At 45.2% G+C, this 23142-nt stretch overlaps 1 protein-coding gene across 1 annotated transcript in view; it reads left to right on the top strand.

The window, feature by feature from the left end:
* The window catches only part of tmem235b (transmembrane protein 235b), a 54043-nt gene that overhangs the window by 8402 nt on the left and 22499 nt on the right, over positions 1-23142 (top strand). Inside the window, exon 2 of the mRNA XM_078225707.1 lies at positions 19368-19448. Coding sequence (XP_078081833.1) covers positions 19368-19448 — 81 coding nt within the window. The remainder of the gene's footprint in view (positions 1-19367; positions 19449-23142) is intronic.

The following is a 23142-nucleotide window of genomic DNA, read 5'->3' as shown; positions in this document are numbered from 1 at the left end:
GCAAAGCTTGGTTAGGTTAGGGATAGTTAGCATGGCTTCGTCAGAGGGAGGTCATACCTAACAAATTTGATTGAATTTTTTGAGGAGGTGACCAGGGGTGTAGATGAGGGTAGTGCAGTCGATGTAGCTTATATGGATTTCAGCAAAGCCTTTGACAAGGTCCCACATGGGAGACTTTTAAAGAAGGTAAATTCACATGGGATACAGGGCCATTTGATAAAGTGGATTCAAAATTGGTTCAGTTATAGGAGGCAGAGGGTGGCGACAGAGGCTACTTTAATGACTGGAATGATATGGAGATGCTGGCGTTGGATTGGGATAGACACAGTAAGTAGTCTCACAACACCAGGTTAAAGTCCAACAGGTTTATTTGGTAGCACGAGCTTTTGGAGCACTGCTCCTTCATCAGGTGAGACTAGTTAACTAGTCTGGACACTGGAAGCCAGTGTCCAGTGGCATACCACAGGGATCTGTGTTGGGCCCCCTATTATTCATCATTCATATATATGACATTGATGACTTTATTGGGATGGATTAGTAAGTTTGCGTATCACACAAAGATTGGATGGGTGGTTAACAATGAGGCGGAGTGTCTTGGGCTACAAGAAGATATAGATGGAATGGTCAAATGGGCAGATAAGTGACAGATGAAATTTTACCCTGAAAAATGTGAGGTGATACACTTTGGAAGGAGTAATTTGATAAGAAAGTATTCAGTGAATGGTAGGACACTAGGAAGTTCTGTGGAATAAAGGCACCTTGTCGTGTTTGTCCACAGATCTATGAAAGCAGAAGGGCATGTTAGTAGGGTAATGAAAAAGACATATGGGACACTTGCCTTTATCAATCGAGGCATAGATTATGAAAGCAAGGAAGTCATGTTGGAGTTGTATAGAACTTTGGTGAGGCCACAGCTAGAGTACTGTGTGCAGTTCTGGCTGCCATGTTATCGGAAGGATGTGATTGCACTAGATGGGGTGCAAAGGAGATTCACCAGGACGCTGCCTGGGATGGAACATTTAAGTTATAATGAGAGGTTGCGTAGGCTTGGGTTGTTTTCGTTGGAGCAGAGAAGACTGAGGGGAGGTCTGATCGAGGTGCACAAGATTATGAGAGACATGGACAAAGTGGATAAGGAGCAGCTGTTCCCCTTAGCTGAAGGATCAGTCATGAGGGGACATAGGTTCAAGTTGAGGGGTCAGGGGGTTTAGGGAGGATGTGAGGAAAAACGTTTTTACTCAGAGGGTGGTGACAGTCTGGAAGGCACTGCCTGGGAGGGTGGTGGAGGCGGGATGCCTCACATCCTTTAAAAAGTATCTGGCTGAGCACTTGGCATGTCATAACATTCAGGACTATGGGCCAAGTGCTGGCAGATGGGATTAGGTGTGAGTTCAGGTGTTTCTAATGTGTCGGTGTGAACTCGATGGGCTGAAGGGCCTCGTCTGCACTGTATGATTCTATGACTCTATGATTCTATGAATCATTAATTATGCACCCAGATGTTTTGCTCCATAATTCAGTGCTGGGGCTGGCTTGGATGGCGTATAGTCTGCCATCATGTCTGGGTAGCAAACTGAAAAGGTGCCAACATCACTGATCCACTACAGAAGAAACAAGGTGGACATCTTGAAAATGAAGATGGATTCTGGGAGCACTCTGAGACCAGGAGATGGACCCTCCCCCGAGAACGAAGATGGATCTTCAGGAACATTTTAAGCCTGGAAGATGGAACCCCTCCAGAACATTGAATCTGGAAGTTCCACCTGCAGATGTTCCCCCCGCATCCAGATCTGTGGTTTTTCATGGTCCAGAATTGCTGGTGGCCTCCTGAACTCTGGGGGCAGCCCCAGGCATGTTATTTTAGATGCATTTTCCTGCTGGCATCACAGAGGCGTTGGGGAGGGGGGGAGGGGGGGGGGCGTGTAAGAGAAGCGGGAGCCGGCTTTTGGTGTGTTTTCTAGCCTGCCATGACGGGCACCAGCGGAAGGTCCCGCTGTAAATTCACACCGGCGTGAAACCAATTCCTGGGCCTCCGGCCATATTCTCCCCGCCATGGTCATTCGCCATCGAATCCACCGGCAGGAGCTATGGAGAATTCCACCCATTGTGATTTCCATCTACCCTGGCACACTGATCTAACATTCAGTCCTAATATGCTAATCTTATTGCAGCATACAGAAACAATTTAATCACACCTATTGGAAAACTGTTAAGTCATTTTTCACCAGTGCAATTGTTAATCACAAACAGCAGTGAGAAACATAGACCACGATTCTCCCAAAAGCGCTGAATTGGCAGAAAACTGTTCAAGATCCCGACTGTTTTCTCAGTTCAGTTTCTCACCTGAATCTCCGCACTCTGTGCACTGCAGGGGTCCCAGTCGTGAATATCATTAATAACCCAGGGGGCGGAGCCTATTCGTGGCAGAGTTTGACAGTTCTGGAACTTTGCGCATGCACAGTGGTCCCAATCTGTCAGACTCCCCGATCGCTGGCCACCCCGGGACCCCCCCAGTGCTGCTCCTCCAGCCTCCCCGCCCCCCCCCCACCCCCACCGGCCTGATTGCGACCCCCACAGCAATTCCCGGGCCAGCCCTGATCCCCCCCCCCGTCCCGGAGCACCTCGATGCACAGCCCACCCCCCGCTCCCCAACAGAGGTGATCCCCCCATCCCCCTCACGCCGGCAGACCTCCCCCCAGACCCTCCCAGAGGCAGCCCCCCCAGCAGACCAACTCCCTCCCCCAGCCCGCCCCAATCGCTGCCTTCCCTCCATCCCAGACTGATCCTGTCTGCAGTGTGGCAGCGGGACCCCCCCACTCTCACCGATTGCCCCTAGGCCCCGCCCACAATAGGCCCCACCCCCCATTGGTACTGCCCGATGCCCAGTGGGCAGTGCCAAGGTGCCCCCTGGGCATGGGCACTTTGCCCCTTGGGCAGTGCCAGAGGCGCAGGCTGGCACTGCCAAGGTGCCCATGCCCAGGGGACACCACCCCCCACTGCCCGACACCCTGGGGGGCCTCAATTGTCCCCCCTTCATTGCGGTGGGGTCTTCCGCTAGTTCCTTGAACGTGGGGAACTAGAGTAAACCCCGCCGGAATGAAGTACTCTTGGCGGGGTGGGAGATTCAATCGGGATCTGGAAGTTCCCGATAATAAAATTTCGAACATATTTAAAATACATTTAAAAAAGATTCAAATGATTGACCTGCCTTCCCGCCGGTTTCCAGCGTGGTCTAACCGGCGACTGTGCGCCAGCTCTGGGAGATGCGTATGCATTCCCGGCGCAAACTCCAATTACGATTCTCCCACCGTGACCTGCCAGAAAAGTTGCAGGTCTCGGTGGGAGAATCGCGGCCATAGTTCGCTTGGAGGGCCGAAGGGCCTGTTCCTGTGCTGTATTGTTCTTAGTTCTGAAGTGAGAAATTATGATGATTAGTGAAAAGATCAAAAGATGGATGGGCAGGTTTACTGACAATATCTGATCAATTATAGTCACTGCGGGAGAAGACGATAATCTTGACAAGTGTGAAGGATATCCAATAAATAAACAGCAGATCCAGTTGTCATGGGAGCAACCGAGGGTCAGTGCTGTCTCTCAGACTCATTAAAGACAGTGGTTCTAATTGAAAGAAAAGTGTCAATTATGAGTCTAGATCATGAATTCCTCTTTTTTTTAAGGCATCAATATCTTTCGACATATTGTTTGATTAAAAATTATTTTGTGTAACCATATTGTTACAACTTTAGGATCCTGCCTTAAATATTTTCTTGGTCACTGTAATATTGGACTCTGCCATTAGTGGTCTAATCACCTTATAGAAATCCTACAATGCAGAAGGAGGCCATTCGGCCCATCAAGCCTGCACCCTCTTTCTGACAGATTTCCTTACCCAGGCCCTTTCCCCTGCACTATCCCCGTAACTCCATGGCTAATCCATCTAACCTACACATCTTAAACGTAGGAAATAGAAGCAGGAGCAGGCCATTCAACCCTTTGAGCCTACTCCATTACGATCATAGCTGATCATCAAATTCAATATCCTAATCTCACCTTCCGCCCTCAGTGTTCTTGGGACACTAATGGGCGATTTGGCATGGCCAATCCACCTAACCCGCACATCTTTGGACTGTGGGAGGAAACCGGAGCACCTACACAAATGCCACACAGTAACCCAAGTCCGGGATTGAACCCAGGTCCCTGGCGCTGTGAGGCAGCAGTGCTAACCACCGTGCCAGCGTGTTGCTCTTGTATTCAAAGTGTGCTTGTACCGCCTGATATCTAATACTGGAGTGTGACTACCACATGATCAGAAGTGGACTTTCTGCACATGTCTTGATGTGCATCTTTGCAATTTTTTCAAGAACAAACTAATACTTTGTGAGACAAGTTAGGCATGAATGGCCAAGCTGATTTATTTCACAGATAGGAAGTGAACATAAACTCAAGACAAAGCAAATTGCACTCAATATCACTCACCCCTTCGTAAGTATGGCGAAAAATAGCAAACAACACGTTCCATCCATTTGCACAGATTTGCATTTATTTTTCTTTCAGTGTGCTTGGAAGAGCAAAGCCTGACCGGGTGCATTTTTAATTTCCAATCCCAGGCCAAATATGCTTTGCTTAAAATCCTCTTGTCCATACAGTGTTGTGCCCCAGCTAAGTGGAAGACTGAGATAAGGTTAAAAAACCTAAGAAATATTCAGGGGACAAAGAAATCTGACCTGAAATTTACAGAACCAGTGGTTTCTGAGCAGTTACCTTCTCTGCTTTTTAAAAAAATGTTACTGGACCCGTAATCCAGAGCCCAGGAAAATACTCTAGGGGCGCAGGTTCAACTCCCACCACAGCAGCTGGTGGAATTTAACTTGGGACAGGGAGAGGGTAGTCATGATGTGGAGATGCTGGCGTTGGACTGGGGTAAACACAGTAAGAAGTTTAACAACACCAGGTTAAAGTCCAACAGGTTTATTTGGTAGCAAAAGCCACACAAGCTTTCGGAGCTCTAAGCCCCTTCTTCAGGTGAGTGGGAATTCTGTTCACAAACAGAGCTTATAAAGACACAGACTCAATTTACATGAATTGAGTCTGTGTCTTTATAAGCTCTGTTTGTGAACAGAATTCCCACTCACCTGAAGAAGGGGCTTAGAGCTCCGAAAGCTTGTGTGGCTTTTGCTACCAAATAAACCTGTTGGACTTTAACCTGGTGTTGTTAAACTTCTTACAGGGAGAGGGGACAGACAGAGGTCCCAAAGGTTGAGGGAGAGGTCCCAGAGTGGCATGGTGGCACCGTGGTTAGCACTGCTGCTTCACAGCTCCAGGGATCTGGGTTCGATTCCCGGCTTGGGTCACTGTCTGTGTGGAGTTTGTACGTTCTCCCCGTGTCTGCGTAGGTTTTCTTCAGATGCTCCGGTTTTCTCCTACGGTCCAAAGATGTGCGGGTTAGGTGCATTGGCCATGCTGAATCACCCCTTAGTGTCCCAGGATGCGTAGATTAGAGGTATTAGCAGGGTAAATATGTGGAGTTACGGGGATAGGGTCTGGGTGGGATTGTTGTCGGTGCAGACTCGATGGGCCGAATGGTCTCCTTCTATGATTTCAATTAATAACAAGAAGCTGGAGTTGAAAGCTAGTCTCTTGCAGCATAATTCTGTCGGTTAATTTCTGGTTGTTTGGTTTTCTTCTTTAAACGTTCATAGAATCATAAAACCCTACAGTGCAGGAAGAGGCCATTTGGCCCATCAAATCTGCACCGACCACCATCCCACCCAGGCCCTACCCCTAATCCCTACATATTTTACCCGCTAATCCCCCTAACCCAAACATCTCAGGACACTAAGGGTCAACTTAGCATGGCCAATCAACCTAACCCGCACATCTTTGGACTGTGGGAGGAAACCGGAGCACCCGGAGGAAACCCATGCAGACACGGGGAGAGACAGTGACCCGAGCCAGGAATCGAACCCAGGTTCCTGGAGCTGTGAAGCAGCAGTGCTAACCGCTGTGCTACCGTGCTGCCCTGTTAATGGACCCCAACAGGATTGTTACAAAACCAGGCACTGCCAAGAAATTCAAACCTACCTCTTCCAGAACAAAGGCTGGGAACTCCAAATCCTGGCAGACTTTGGGAGTTTTGTGCATGTACAATGTGGCAGTTTTATAATTTTTTGAGACAAGGATGGGCCCATTACACCTGTGCAAAAAGAAATGGCACAAAGATCTGGTCACCTGACCCAGGAGTGGGCCACCATAGTAAAGAAGAGTTCTGAGCAGGGAATGGGAAGAAGGGACCCAGAGAGACTCCCCAATGAGTCCCAAGCAGCGGACAAGGAGAGGGGTCAGGCATAGGTCCCAAGGGGTGAGGGGACAGGGGGAGGTCCCAGTCAAGAAGGAAATGGAGTGAAAAAAGAGGCTCCACACAGGAAAAGGGCTATGGTTGGCAGACGTTTAAAAGGCAAAGGGTTCAGGAAAAACCCTGGCAATCAAAGAGCGCTCAGCAGAGGCTTTGGAAATTGACGAGGGCTCAGGTGAATCCCTGGGGATTATAGAAAGTTAGTTACTCCAAATGGGAGATGAAGGTATCCCTATGGAGCAGTCATGGCCAAAAAGCTGAAGTTGTGTTTGTGAGTTAGTATTTGAGTGCAGATTCGACAATCTAGGGTTTTGAAGTGTTGGGAGATGAGATTGAAACATTGTGAGGTCAGCTATTGTCAGCTGTTTGAGGCCTTCCGAGTTAGAGCGACTTTTGGAGAGAATTCTAAGGTGAGATCTTTGAAGGTGAAGACGAGAATCCTTCATGAGGGAGACAGAGATTCAATGAGATTAGTTGACTCACAATGTTTACTGACATCTGAATGGGTTACTGAAAAATCTGTGGACTCTGTGATGTACCAATTTGTCCGTTAATTCACACGTACCTCATATCAACCCTAAATGTGAGTGTACAAGATAGATATTATAGATTGTTTCATCTTTCTGACCTCGTCGAGTAAAGTTTAATTCTATTTGTTTGAAACCCGTGGAATCTTGTGGCTTTATTCACCACGCAAGTGTCTTGAATCTCAGATGTTGTCTACTTTTAAAAAAAGTATTATTGGTTCCTAACAGGGTCTTAACAAAAAGTTGCGGGTCGGGGTCTGGTCCAGGATAATAACAGGGCTTGTCTGGGATTGCAACAGAGTTGTTACATTTGTGGTTGCAAAGCCCCGAGGTCCAGTGGGATCTAGGGACCGGATTCTCTGGCTGCGCGCGCTCCAAAACCAGAAATTCCCGCCTGAGCTCAACAGACTTTTACATGATCATAGAATCCCGACAGTTCAGAAGGAAGCTATTCAGCCCATCGAGCCTGCACCAACAACAATCCCATTCAAGATCTTATATATTTCAATCATGTCACCCCTCACTCTTGCCCAATATTATTCCCAAGGGAGAATTTCAAATGTTCTAGTGCAGAAGTCATAAAAGATTGGTATGCAGGTACAGCCAGTATTCAAGAAGCTTAATAGGATGCTATCCCGTGTTTCCTCTAGGTTTCCTCCCACACTTCAAAGATGTGCAGGTTAGGTTGATTGGCCATGCTAAATTGCCTCTTAGTGTCAGGGGGATTATCAGGGTAAATACATAGGATTACGGGGATAAGGTCTGGGTGGGATTGTGGTTGGTGCAGTCTTGATGGGTCGAATGGCCTTCTTCAGCATTTAGGTATTCTATGATAATGAGAGCAATTGAACATAAAAGTATGGATGTTATTCTTCAGTAACACAAGGTCACATCTTGAATACTGTGTGCAGTTTTGGTCTCCATATTTAAGGAAGGATGTAAATACATTGGAGGTGGTTCAGAGGAGGTTTACTAGATTGATACCTGGAATGAGTGGGTTGTCTTGTGAGGAAAGGTTGAACAGACTGGGCTTGTTTCCACTGGCATTTAGAAGAGTGAGGGGTGACATGATTGAAATATATAAGATCTTGAATGGGATTGTTGTTGGTGCAGGCTCGATGGGCTGAATAGCTTCCTTCTGAACTGTCGGGATTCTATGATTCTACTGTTGCTCTGGGTCTCCAGATTACTAGTCAATGGTAATACCACGACGCCACTACCTCAACCATGATCAGCCATGATCTTATTGAATGGTGGAGCAGGCTTGAGGGGCCTAGCTCTCTTCTACTTCATTCGTTCCTGTTCCTCAAATAACTGAATGTGGAAAAGTGGGATTAGTCCCTTACTAAAAGTGACCGACTAACCACGGACAAAATGCACACAGTTAATACCAATTTTCACCGGGACAAAATGTACAAGATTCAAAGAGATAAAATGACTTTCACCCATTTTAGCTCTGATCAATAACTGGTATTGAAAAGAATTAGGGTACATTTTGTAATTTCAAAATCTCTTTGCTTGAATGGGATTTGTAATTAAGACATTGAGAGAATGAAGTCGAACAGGCTGCAAAAAAGCTCCATAGGTCAGATTAATTTCTGAAGTGTTACAATTTTAGGTTTTCACAGAACTATTTTTTCTCTGAATGGTTCTGCAATAGCTCCAACAATTGCTCATTGTCCCCATGGTCTCAAAAGCGTTACTTTTATGTAATATGCCCTTGCTCAGTGCTTTGAGCTGATGGGTTAACATTTATCTTTACTTAGCTTAGAGTGATCTATAGACTGAATTAAATGTTAAATGCTGCAATATCCCACTCCCTTAGGAATACCTGAAATTACATTCAGATCAGATTTCAAGGGCTAAACAACTAATACATTTATTTATAGTCAAATAGAAACATGAAGTTAGGTGAACATTAATACAATAATACAAATATCGAGGAAAGTCTGTACTGGGTCAATTATCCAATTACCATTAGTTAGCACTCCTTTCTAAATAAATGCAATCATCCTCTCCATTTGAAAACAATAACATCTTGATTACTAGCAAAATTGATTCATTCAATCATTACATTTTCTTGTGCTGCCCTCGGTATTATGGCAAAATGAACAGGATCGCCCAGGTAAGGAGCCACACACACATGCCTTCCATTTATTCAAACGACACAATTGGCCGGAACTACTGAACAAAAGCAAGCTCCTATGTTTAACCCTTCAATTCCTCTTTGAAGTCAAGATAAACAGATTATTTTAGTGTTACCTTGCAGTTATATCATAGACAGATGCTACATCGCAATTGTGTCTGTGCAAATACACAACTTCAAATCACCCATCCGATCAGCAGGTAAATAGCATTTTTATTTGTGAATGTCAAAATACCCCATTTCTGATCAAAAGAAACAAAGCAATTTCAGATTCGTGGCATGAAGAAATTAACAAAATGTGATATACCAGGACATGCACAAAAATGTGGGATTTTATGGCCTCGCTCGTCCCAAAACCGTTAAATTCCATCCAAGGTCAACAGACCACTCCAAGGTCTGCCCCTCGCTCGCTCCGAATCCCATGGTGGGCGGGGCGGTAACATTCCAGCGAACGACATTGTAATCCCTCATTTAAATCTCTGGCTGTTCCTTGGAAAATTGATTGACATCGAAAGAATTTTTTGATGCTTTTTTGGGCGATTTCTTTTTTAACACCAGCATACTAATTGTGTTTATTACAATGTACTAAACCTCAAATGTTCTGAAGCCAAAAGCATTCAACCTTTCAGTTTGCAAATCACATTCGCAGGTTAGCATGCGGTACCATGTTCTGTGAGAATACATATTAAATTTGTACATGATCATGTGCACGATGATGACCGTATCAAGCAACATTACAGCGTAACATCAGCAAAATAATATACATGTTTGCCTTAAAATGTAGTCCAGTAATAAAGTACTCCCGTACCTATTCAGTTAGCTATTAGTCAAAAATTGCTCAGCTAAACACAGCTCTTCATGATGAAGGACAAGGATTCATTGTTAGTTTTTAGACAGCATGGTTAGCACTGCTGCCTCACAGTGCCAGGGACCCGCGTTCAATTCCCTGCTTGGATCACTACCTGTGTGGAGTTTTTCATTCACCCCGTGTCTGTGTGGGTTTCCTCCCGGCGTTCGGGATTCCTCCCACAGTCCAAAGATGTGTGGGTTAGGTTGATTGGCCATGCTAAATTTCCCCTTAGTGTCAGGGGGATTAGCAGGGTAAATATGCGGGGTTACGGGGATAGGGACTGGGTGGTATTGTAGTTGGTGCAGACTCGATGGGCCAAATGGCCTTCTTCTCCACCGCAGGGATTCTATGATCCTGTGATTCCTAATCAAAGTCACCCAAAATTTGGACGGTTAACCATCCATGTGCCAGTATGAACTCAGTTATTGGTGCACTTCTGCTCTATTGGTGAAGCATAATTATTTCTTCATTGTCTTTTAACAGTTTATTTTCTTATACTTATTGACATCTGATTTAGCTGTATTTCTTGACATCAAGTAAACATATAAACTTTGCATTTTTGGTGATAGTTTCCACTCTGCTCTCCAAACCCAGCTGACATGAATGGGAACGGAAAATTCCAGCCCAGGTGTGAACTTTGCAATGTTTGTACACTTCTGTATTTAGTTGGGGGTCGGTTTAGCTCTGTTGGCTGGATGGCTGCTTTGGGACGTGGAGCGATGCCAACAGCGTGGGTTCAATTCCTGTATCGGCTGAGATTATTCATGAAGGTCCTGCCTTCTCAACCTTGCCCCTCACCAGTGTGGTCAGACCCCAGGGTTGTGCGGTTTGGCAGTTTTAGAATTTCATTCCAAGTCCAATTGATGAGGCTTTTCACGGAAAGTTCCCCAAAGCAGATTGTTATATTGTGATCCTCAGGTTAAATCAGCACCAGTCAGCTCTCCCCCACAAAGGGGAGAGCAGCCTTTGGTCATCTGGGACTATGGCGACTTGACTGCACATTTACCTTTGAATGTATCCATCGAAGTTCCCAGAAGTCACAGTGACATGGTGTTGTCAGGTTACCATGGTGCTTCTGTGGGCTGTTTCAGTACATTTTCAATCACTCCATGACCTTGCCCCCTCTCGACTTCCGTAACATCCGTCAGCTTTACAACCCTTTGAGATTCCTGCCCTCTCCTAGGCTATTGTACATCCCTGAGTCTAATCACTCCACCAGTGCCAGCTGCAACTTCTCCTTTCCTCCTTTAAGACACTCCTTAAAACCGATCTCTTTGGCCATTTATCCTTTATCCCCTCATGTGGCTCCATATCAAATTTTGTTTGATAACACTCCTGTGAACACTCTGCATTTTACTATGTTAGTGGTGCTATACAAATGCAAGTTGTTGTTCTGCAGGTCAGAGGGTCACCAGTATTACTGTGCAACAATATTCTCAGTGTAAGGCCCATACCTGAAATGCTGTACTTCGTTCCGATGACATTCTAGTGAATTGCTTTGACACAGAGTTAATTCCATTTCAAATTCATTCCCAAGCAGAACTTAAGTAAATGGGGTTCCTCCTGGCTCTACCAAACTTTATTTCCTCTATCTCATTGTAACAATATTGTTCTCAAAGGCACTAACCCACCTCAAAAGTTGACAAGCCTGGTTTTGTGCTTCTGGTGAAATCTGAGGGTTTTCATAATGCAATATTTTTGTTAGGAATTAATAACACTTCTGTCTGACCAAGATACAAATGTCTCAAAAATTACAACCAGTAATGACAGTCAAAGTGTATACTTGTAGACGACTTGAAGTTGTGAGTTTGTGCCCAAGCACGTGCTGGATTTTCCCAGCATCCTCCTCCTTCAGGGACCGTGCTCTAAGAGGGTATTGGTGACCATGGACTTCCATTGGATTGGTCCATGATTATGCTTGGCAAAGTACTGCAGTGATTTGCCGTTGTCTGCTGCAGTGTGGCTGACCAGCAATCATCAACATATCGGAAGGATTTACAGGCGGATAATCAACCTGTTTTTATCACACGATGAACACACGACCTGTGGCCCTCAAGTCCTGAAGTGGGACTTGAACCCGCCTCTGCCAGACTTTATTTCTCCTATCCTATTGTAACAAGATTGTTCTCAAAGGCACTGCCCTCTGCATCACCAGACCTTCCAGTGTCACATGACTCAATTTAAAGTAATTCGAGAATGAGGCATGGATGAGTTCAACTCCGTGATCGAATGATTCTGGATCCATAACCAACAAAAAAAGAAATGCTCACCATAGTTTTGGCTTCTTACAAGAAGAAAGGTGGTAGAAATTAAACCATCAAGAAGGAGAGTTTTAAATCATTTTTGCATTTCTGGCACAAAGACATTTTGAGGGATTGAATGTTTGGGCTTGTTTGAGTTTAATGTTATTTCCCTGTCCCAAAAGATTCTCATATTCCAAATCATCATAGAATACAGTGCAGAAGGAGGCCATTCAGCCCATCAAGTCTGCATCGACCACAATCCCACCCAGGCCCTATCCCCATAACCTCACCCATTTACCCTAGCTAGTCTCCCTGACACTAAAGGGCAATTTAGCAGGGCCAATCCACCTAACCTGCACATCTTTGGACAGTGGGAGGAAACTGGGGCACCCAGACGAAACCCACGCAGACACGGGGAGAATGTGCAAACTCCATACAGACAGCGACCCGAGCAGGGAATCGAACCCGAGTTCCTGGCGCTGTGAGGCAGCAGTGCTAACCACTGTGCCACCATGCCGCCATGTATTATAAGAATATTTTGCTCTTATATTCTTGTTTTGAGTGTGAAAAAACGTTCTTTAGAGTGTTTTATATTTATTTGTATATTTCTTGAATTTTCCTGCAGCACGTGCCAATTCCAGCAAAGAGGCTGGGCCTGCATCCTGTTCTTAGGCCTCAACCAATACATTTTGATACGGCCATCAGGAATTGCAAGATTAAGACTAACAAGCAAAGTCTCTACGAGGTCTGTGTGCTTCCAGGAATAATGTAGAGATGCCGGCATTGGACTGGGGTAAACACAGTAAGAAGTTTAACAACACCAGGTTAAAGTCCAACAGGTTTATTTGGTAGCAAAAGCCACACAAGCTTTCGGAGCTCCAAGCCCCTTCTTCACACCTGAAGAAGGGGCTTGGAGCTCCAAAAGCTTGTGTGCCTTTTGCTACCAAATAAACCTGTTGGACTTTAACCTGGTGTTGTTAAACTTCTTACTGTGCTTCCAGAAAAACAGATCTGGTGACAGAAGTTAGGAATCGAATCGATAGTCTATGGCAGACTTTTCTAATCCAGTACTGCGCTGGCAGCGCTTTGCACTCACTGTCTGTGGGCTATCACCGGTTAAAGTCCAGCAGTGACCCTCTGGAGACCAGATCCCTCTCTCAATACCACTGAAACCAGATGCAGCCTTACTGTACTCATACCTCACCATGTTTATCCAGCTGACTTGTATACACCAGTGAGGCTCCTGATTTCCAGTTAGTGGTGAATTAGCTGGGAAGGTTCAGGCTAATTGGTATCAGTGCCCTTGATCAGCTAGATTTCTTGCTTCTGCACGCTGTTAATAGACTCTTGCTGGGAGCGAAGGTGTGTGGAGCTATTCTCCCGGTTGGTACTTTCATGACAAATGTTATCCTGGTTGGGATTTGTGTGAAAACTCTTCTGGTTAGGACTTGTATGTCCTAGAAGGCGTAATCCTGGAAGGCGAAACCCCGGAAGGCGAAACCCGCAAGGTGAGATCCTGGAAGGCGAGATCCTGGACGGTGAGATCCCAGAAGGTGTAATCCTGGAAAGCTAAACCTTGGAAGGTGAAACCCGCAAAGCGTGATCTTGGAAGGCGAGATCCTGGAAGACGAGAACTTGGAAGACGTGATCCTGGAAGGCGTGATCCTGGAAGGCTAAACACTGGAAGGCGAGATCCTGGAAGGCTAAACACTGGAAGGTGAGATCCTGGAAGGTGAGATCTTGGAAGGCATGATCCTGGAAGGCGAGATCCTGGAAGGCGAGATCCTGGACGGTGAGATCCCAGAAGGTGTAATCCTGGAAAGCTAAACCCTGGAAGGCGAAACGCTGGAAGGCGAAACCCAGGAAGTTGTAATCCCTGAAGGTGAAACCCGGGAAGGCGAAACCCCAGAAGGTGTCATCCCGGGAAGACGTGATCATAGAATCATAGAAACCCTACAGTGCAGAAAGAGGCCATCTGGCCCTTCGAGTCTGCACCGACCACAATCCCACCCAGGCCCTATCCCCTTATCCCTACATATTTACCCGCTAGTCCCTCTAATCTACGCATCTCAGGACACTAAGGGGCAATTTTAGCATGGCCAATCAACCTAACCAGCACATCTTTGGACTGTGGGAGGAAACCGGAGCACCCGGAGGAAACCCACGCAGACACGAGGAGAATGTGCAAACTCCACACAGACAGTGACCCGAGCCGGGAATCGAACCCAGGTCCCTGGCGCTGTGAAGCAGCAGTGCTAACCACTGTGCTACCGTGCCGCCCCTGGAATGATCCTGGAAGGCGTGATCCCGGAAGGTGAAACCCGAGAAGGCAAAACCCGGGAAGGCGAGATCCTGGAAGGCGAGATCCCGGAAAGGTATGATCCTGGAAGTTATGATCCTGGAAGGTGTGATCCTGGAAGGCGAGATCCTGGAAGGCGAGATCCTGGAAAGGTATGATCCTGGAAGGTGTGATCCTGGAAGTTATGATCCTGGAAGGCGTGATCCTGGAAAGGTATGATCCTGGAAGTTATGATCCTGGAAGGCGAGATCCCGGAAAGGTATGATCCTGGAAGTTATGATCCTGGAAGGTGTGATCCTGGAAGGCGAGATCCTGGAAGGCGAGATCCTGGAAAGGTATGATCCTGGAAGGTGTGATCCTGGAAGTTATGATCCTGGAAGGTGTGATCCTGGAAGGTGTGATCCTGGAAGGTGTGATCCTGGAAGTTATGATCCTGGAAGGTGTGATCCTGGAAGGTGTGATCCTGGAAGGCTAAACAGTGGAAAGTGAAACCCCGGAAGGTGACAGATAACTTATCTTAGAATGGATTCCATTTGCATTGGAAGGGAGGCTGTTTGCTGTTGTATTAAGGAGGGTATGTTTGCTGTTGACATTGTGATTATATCAGCTTGTTGTTTTAATAATTTATTATTGCGAAACTATAATGTATTTGGATTGTAATGTAGTTGGATGAATTGTTTAAATAAAAATAAAGTCGGGACTTGTGTATGTAAAAAGCAGGCCTGGGCTTGGAGGTGACGCCCTCCAGTCAGATTTCCCCTCTACACTCACTATTTAATTTCACATATGGAGATACTGAGAGACTATACAGTGGACCCTCCATGAACAGTACCTCAGCCAGGTGTCATTGCCTTCCTGGGAGAAAATCAGTAAAGAAAAACATATATTAATTGATACCATTTATAATCCCTGTAATTTCACTAGGTGAAAAACAAAATATTTTTAAATGTGGATCACATACTTCCTTTTCTGTTAGGTCATCTCTGTTTCCTGTGAGATTTTATTAAACCCAGCTTTCTTGGAGGTTTACTGAGGTGAAAAATGATTAAATATTTTATGGCTTAATTTATTTCTGAGATAGGTTCGCCTCAAGGTACCATGCAAACTGCTTTTATTGCCGGGATCTACGAGGCAGAACACCACAAACAAATTTTGGATAAGGTGCTTATTCTGACAGCATTTAACCTTAATCGAATATATTGGTAACATTGTACTTGTAATTTATCTGACAATCGTAAGTCACAAACCTTCAGAGGAATATAAGCTAACATTTAAAGCGTAAATATGTTACAAACACCGACACAGTGGTAGGAACCGCAGTGATAAAAAATATGAACTTAAATCAGACATCATAAATTATTTCCTGCTGATAATAAGACACTAACGATATCTCAGAATTTATTTCCTCTTCTTGAGTCAATGACACTGCAGTGACTGTCTCATTGATCTGCCTTGTTGTAACTTGATATAATTGTAGTTGGTCAGATATCATTCCAGTATCTCAATATTGACGTTTTAATCCAGCTCCACCTGCTCCCCCCCCCTCAAGTCCCTCCACTGGCTAAAGCAGTAAGCACATTGGAAGGTGTAATGAACTCAACGAGGCCCATGAGGTGGATCTCTTGCATTATGAGCTCCCTGGTTGAGGTAATGATTGCCTGCGCTTGCCATCTACAAGTCCAGGCAGCGGGCGACCGAGGGGGTCGTCTGACCCGACTGTCTCCCCCTCTTCTGCAGCTACATTCGTGACCAGGTGACCCTGGAGAGGGACCGTGTAATGTCTGAGGGCATCATTAACGCCTTCTGTGCCCGTTGGGCACCGCAGGGACTGGGGCGCATTATTGACTCCTTTAATCACATTTTGATTGGATGTTTTAAGTTTCCTTTCTACTTTGTCTTTGATTTCAGGCGGTTCCCTTCCTTTTGGGAGCTGCCCCTTTTAATTTATCCCCTCATTAATTTGAGTTAGTCGATTTGATTGGCCAAAAATTGGTAATGATTGCCTGCCCAATCCTGTGTGTACATATTGAGGCTACTGACACTCTGGATTCTGACTTTATACTTGAAACACTCTTGGGAGTGGAATTGAGTTGAGTTGTAAATAAATGAAGGGACACCGGCCTCTCAGGAGTTATTTCAGAAGGATTCCAGTTTGATCTGAGTTCAGACTGATCAATTAGCTGACCTTGTCTTGGCTGAAGGCAGTACAGAGATTCCGATTTGTCTCAGCAGTTGCACAAAGAATTGACCAGGATCCCCTTTGTGAACAGCATCCATTAAACCTGCTTTAAGTATATGGGCTTGGATGCCAGATGAAGACAGTTAGCTGAGGGTGACTGAGAGAATAAAATAGCCAGAAGAATGAAGAGAACATTAAAATATTCACAACCTTAAGATCTGTCTGTCCTTGAGATTGGATTTCTATCCATTGACGCAGTCCATAGGAACAGGAGTGCACTGCTCAATTCCTTGAGCCAGTTCTGTCATAAGACTAGATCATAGTAAGAAGTCTCACAACACCAGGTTAAACCTGGTGTTATCAGACTTCTTACTGTGCCCAGCCAGTCCAACGCCGACATCTCCACATCACAGTTAGATCATGGCTGATTTGTACCTTGACTCCATTTACCCACCTTTGTTTCATATCTATTAATACCGTTACTGTAGCTGCCTCACTATAGATTCTGGAGTCAATTCATCTAAATAATTACTGGCGATTCAACCAATTAAGCCCCGTGTGAAATGGAAGTGACCTGCCATTGGGTACTTTTGCAGCCTTCACTAAAGCCAAGAGTGGCTGCCGCAACAGACTGGGTGGAACAGTGAATAAATGCAAGAGTGTTGATTAGCTTTGCTGTTCAGTAGCTGCAGTGAAGGAGCCTGTGTGTCCTTGTATTCCTTTCAACCACGTCTTCAAGTGGTGAGCTGGAAACAAGCATAAAAAAGGACTTCATTGCAAGGAGGCAGAGAGGGAAAACACGTGATTTGAACGAGACCCAGGATCAGATGTTCCTGCGTGTGATGCTGCAAAGAATAGAATGATTGCCTGGTGCCATGACACAAAAAATATCTGATGTAGCGTGTAGCGAGAAGTGGATCTGATCCAATAACTTGTTCAGTGACCTGGCAAGGTCAGAGAATGCAACACCCAGGCTGCTGTCCCTTTCCTCCACACTGTTAAAATGATTAACTGTCACACTGTGCTGTGGTTAAGGGGTCACTTACTTGGGTCCGTGCGGGGTGTGACACTATTTCCCCTAACGGCATAAAAGCAAATTACTGCAGATGCTGGAATCTGAAACCAAAAGAGAAAATGCTGGAAAATCTCAGCAGGTCTGGCAGCATCCGTAAGGAGAGAAAAGAGCTGACGCTTCAAGTCCAGATGACCCTTTGTCAAAGGTTCCCCTAACGGCACTTAGTTTCCGACAGAACTTAGCCCATTCTTTATGTTAATGGGATCTAATACACCTGATATGATGTGGGAGATCTCTCACAATTGATGGCCCTCCCTTAATTCCTTTGATCGTACAGGCAAAACCTGACCATGATACACATGAAAGACAGGGGACCAGAGAATTGGAAAGCTGCCCCCCACTTTGATAAGTAGGCCAAAGACTTGCTAAGAAGTCACTCCATTCTACCCATGGAGAGTTGGTTGGGAGGTTGCAGGTTTACAGCTGCAGTCACCCTGGTTTCCCCGTGAAGCAGCATGCAGCCAGGAATTTCTAAATTCGTCTCTGTCTCCTTGAATGTGAGGATGGTAAACTCACCCACTCTTACGCCATTGTTTCCTGCAGATCTATCACAGTAAGGAGGATCTGATGATAAAAAGGAAGATGATGAAAAGGAGCAGAAAGAAAGGAAATAATTCCTCACAAACTATGATGACAGGAGTCTCCGGAGCAGTGCTCCAAAAGCTTGTGATTCCAAATCTCATAGAATCCCTACAGAGCAGAAGGAGGCCATTTGGCCTATTGAGTCTGCACCAACCAGGCCCTATTCCCGTAACCTCCCGTTAACATGGCCAATCAACCTAACCCCACATCTTTGGACTGTGGGAGGAAACCGGAGCACCCGGAGGAAACCCACGCAGACACAGGGAGCAAACTCCACACAGACAGTGACCCAAGCCGGGAATCGAACCCGGGTCCCTGGCGCTGTGAGGCAGCAGTGCTAACCACCATGCCACCGTGCCACCCAAAGCAATTAACAATGCTTTCATGGTCATCGTTAGACTTTTAATTCCAGATTTTTTTATTGAATTCAAATTTTGCCAGCTGCCATGGTGGGATTCGAACCCGGGTCCCCAAAACATTACCCTGAGTCTTTGACTAGTAGTCCAGTGACAATACCACTACGCCACTGTCTCCTCCAAATAAACCTGTTGGGACTTTAACCTGGTGTTGTGAGACTTCCTACTGTGCCCCCCCCAATCCAACACCGGTATCTCCACATTATGAAAACTTAACCATCATATAAAACCTCATATTCATAACAGAGTTTACGGAGCTTGATGGGATATTCATCAAGCAGACTGCTTTGTCCTGGACAGTGTTGTTGCCATTGCACACTACCAGGCAAGTGAAGAATATTCCATCCTGACTCGTGCCTTGTAGACATTTTAGAGACTTTGTGGAGTCTGGAGGTGAGCCGCTTGTTGCAGAATTGCAGCACTGTGACACTGCATCTTGTGATTTAGCTGTGTTAAATCAGGATGTCTGTAAATCACACGATTCCCACCCCCCGGCCTTTTATTATCAGTCCCCTAATTTTATAGCTTAAACATTATAAATCTGAAATATAAAAGTTAAAATGGAGCATGAAATTATTAATGTACATTAAACCGATATGAAGGTTGTTTGAAATTCACTACTCTTTACTACCGATATTTAAAGAATATTTAGGGTCAGATGTATAAAATATGATGTTTCATTTTTATTTTATTTCCAGGTAAAAATGCTTGCATTGCTTTAATAGACCCCTTTGGGGAAGAGAGTCAGAACGTACCTGAAACACAGCGTCACTTACTGTGTAAGTTATAGTATATTCTGTGCGAGTCCCGGTATTTTCTGTGTGAGTCCCTGTATTTTCTGTGTGAGTTATAGTATATTCTGTGTGAGTCCCTGTATTTTCTGCATGAGTTATAGTATATTCTGTGTGAGTCCCTGTATTTTCTGCGTGAGTTATAGTATATTCTGTGTGAGTCCCAGTATTTTCTGCGTGAGTTATAGTATATTCTGTGTGAGTCCCTGTATTTTCTGTGTGAGTCCCAGTATTTTCTGCGTGAGTTATAGTATATTCTGTGTGAGTCCTGGTATTTTTTTCTGTAAATGCCAGCAGTTCCTGTGTTTGTCTGAGTATCTTCATCGTGAATGATGGAATTGAAATTGTGCAGCAGATTGCCAGCAGATGTGATGGAACAAAAACCCAAGGCACATTTTTAGACAGGATAAAGTCCTACTAGGAAATGGATAGTTCCATAATCAGGGTAAGAGAAATGATGAGATATTTAAGGGATTGCTTGTGGTCTGCCCAAAATACTACAGTGTATTTATGTTGCAGAGATTTGTATTTGTACCACTCATTTCCTGGAAGTAATCCATTTAGTCATATCCTCCCCCTTTTGTTTTTTAAAATGTATTTATTGGTCACAAGTAAGCTCACATTAACACTGCAATGAAGTTACTGTGAAAATCCCCTAGTCACCACACTCCGGCACCTGTTCAGGTACATTGAGGGAGAATTTAGCATGGCCAATGCACCTAACCAGCACGTCTTTTGAACTGTGGGAGGAAACCGGAGCACCCAGAGGAAACCCAGGCGGACACGGGGAGAAGGTGCAAACTCCACACAGACAGTGACCCGAGGTCGGAATTGAACCCAGGTCCCTGGCACTGTGCGGCAATATTGCTAACCACTGTGTCATCGTGTTGGAGAGAGGGGTGAGAGGTGAGTAGATTTAAGGTTATTGGTGGAAGGATTAGAGGGGACATGTTTTCACCCGGGGGGGGTGGGCATCTGGAATTCACTGCCTAAGTTGGTGGTTGAGTCTCCAAACGCTGAACTCATTGAAAAGGTATTTATTTATTTTTTATTAGTCACAAGTAGACTTACATTAACACTGCAATGAAGTTATTGTGAAATTCCCCTAGGAAACTAAGAAAAGGTACGTAGATCCGTAACCGGAGCTGTAACAGTGCTGGAATACGGGATTAAAATGAGCAGCTAGTTTCCTTTATTTCTCCATTTTAGCCGGCACCGGCACGATGGGCTGAATGGCCTCTTTCTGCACCGTTCCTTTTCAATGGATCTCTGGTTCCATATGGAAAGAGGGAGATTGTGAGGTTAATCATTTGTGCAAAAAAAAAATAGAGATGTGGAAAAGAGAGATGGGAAGAAAATGAAGACCGAGAGAGAGACAGATTCTTGGGCAGTGTGAAGAAATGTGGAAAGAGACAGAACAAGAGATGGAGAAATATTTCAAAGATGGTTTTCAGGAGGCAGGCCAACCACAAACCTCCACCTCTGAAGATAAACATTCCAGTTAACGTCGCTGATCTGGTCAATTCCCTCCATTCTCCTAGTGGAACTATCAGTACAGTAAACTCCTGCCCCTAGGGAGGCGATGGCCTAGTGGTATTATCGCTAGACTATTCATCCAGAAACTCAGCTTATGTTCTGGGGACCTGGGTTTGAATCCCGCAGATGGTGTAATTTGAATTCAATAAAAAATATCCGGAATTAAGAATCTACTGATGACCATGAAGGTTGCCACTCAAGTGGATAGAGCTGTGAAGAAGGCCTATAGTGTGTTAGCTTTTATTAACAGGGGGTTGGAGTTTAAGAGCCGTTATGCTGCAACTGTACAGGACCTTGGTGAGACCACATTTGGAATATTGTGTGCAGTTCTGGTCACCTCACTATAAGAAGGATGTGGAAGTGCTGGAAAGAGTGCAGAGGAGATTTACCAGGATGCTACCTGGTTTGGAGGGTAGGTCTTATGAGGAAAGGTTGAGGGAGCTAGGGCTGTTCTCTCTTGAGCGGAGGAGGCTGAGGGGAGACTTAATAGAGGTTTATAAAATGATGAAGGGGTTAGATAGAGTGAACGTTCAAAGACTATTTCCTCGGGTGGATGGAGCTATTACAAGGGGGCATAACTATAGGGTTCGTGGTGGGAGATATAGGAAGGATATCAGAGGTAGGTTCATTACGCAGAGAGTGGTTGGGGTGTGGAATGGACTGCCTGCAGTGATAGTGGAGTCAGACATTTTAGGAACATTTAAGCGGTTATTGGATAGGCACATGGAGCACACCAGGATGATAGGGAGTGGGATAGCTTGATCTTGGTTTCAGATAAAGCTCGGCACAACATCGTGGGCCGAAGGGTCTGTTCTGTGCTGTACTGTTCTATGTTCTATGAAACCATTGCCGATTGTCGAAAAAACCCATTTGGTTCACTAATGTCCTTTAGGGAAGGAAATCTGCCTTCCTTACCTGGTCTGGTCTACATGTGACTCCAGGGCCACAGCAATGTGGTTGATTCGCAACTGCCCTCTGAACAAGGGCAATTAGGGATGAGCAATAAATGCAGGCCAGCCAGCAATACCCATGTCCCATGAATGAATAAATAACCCAAGAATTGTCGATTCTTCTGGCTTCTGAATAAGTCATGGACTTTATTCTGACCTCCAAATAATGTCTGATCATATACAGAACAATTCAGAGAATGACAAGGACACAACAGATGGAGACAGCCCAAAGGATGATGTCAAGCCACCTTATTCCTGTGCAAAGTGAATAGTTCAAGCCCTCACAACCTCATCAGATAAACAACTAACATTAAATGGAATCTACACACAGGCATGTGACAAAGAGCTAATCATGTTACAGGACAGCAGACAGAGGTTGGCAGAATCCCATCTGACATCACCTTTCCCTGAGTCGTTACTTTGTTCCCATGCTACTGAAAGCAAATTCACAGAGGAAAAGAAGAAGAAATCCATGGGGCACTCTGCTTCAGAACTCCCTTGGATTTCTTTCTTCCAGAAGTGCACCAACCTCTCCGAATCCATCCTGATTTGTTTTCCTCCCATCCAGTGGTGTACAAACTCCAGAGAGCCTGTCCAGGGAAAGTTGTCCAGCCCCCACAGATCATGAATTTAAGCTCAGATATCACTCTGATCTACAAAGGACCCAACAGAAGTTTGATGGACAGCAGGGTGGAGAGTACATGACGTTTGTTATATTTCATGATGTATCATGTATTATAAAACAGTAACAGGTCTCATAACACCTGGTTGAAATCCAACAGGTTTATTTGGTATCACGAGTTTTCGGAGCGCTGCTCCTTCATCAGGTGAGTCAACCCACCTGGTTTAACCTGGTGTTGTGAGACTTCTTACTGTGCCCACTTCAGTCCAACGCCGGCATCTCCATATCATGTATTATGAGAAGCACAGATAAGGTTGACAGTCAGAATCCTTTTCCCAGAGTTGAAATGTCTAATACTACGGGGCATGCACTTAAGGTGAGAGGGGGAAAGTTCAAAGGAGATGTGAGGAGCAAGGTTTTACACAGAGAGTGGTAGGTGTCTGGAACACGCTGCCAGGGGTGGTGGTGGAGGCAGATAGGATAGGGGTGATAAAGGGGCTTTTAGATAAGCATATGAATACACAAGGAATAGAGGGATATGGACCAAGGGCAGGCAGAAGGGTTTAATTTAATT

Source organism: Mustelus asterias, chromosome 12, assembly GCF_964213995.1.
Source record: "Mustelus asterias chromosome 12, sMusAst1.hap1.1, whole genome shotgun sequence".
NCBI classification, from domain to species: Eukaryota; Metazoa; Chordata; class Chondrichthyes; order Carcharhiniformes; family Triakidae; genus Mustelus; species Mustelus asterias.
This window is presented reverse-complemented; position numbering and strand designations above follow the sequence as displayed.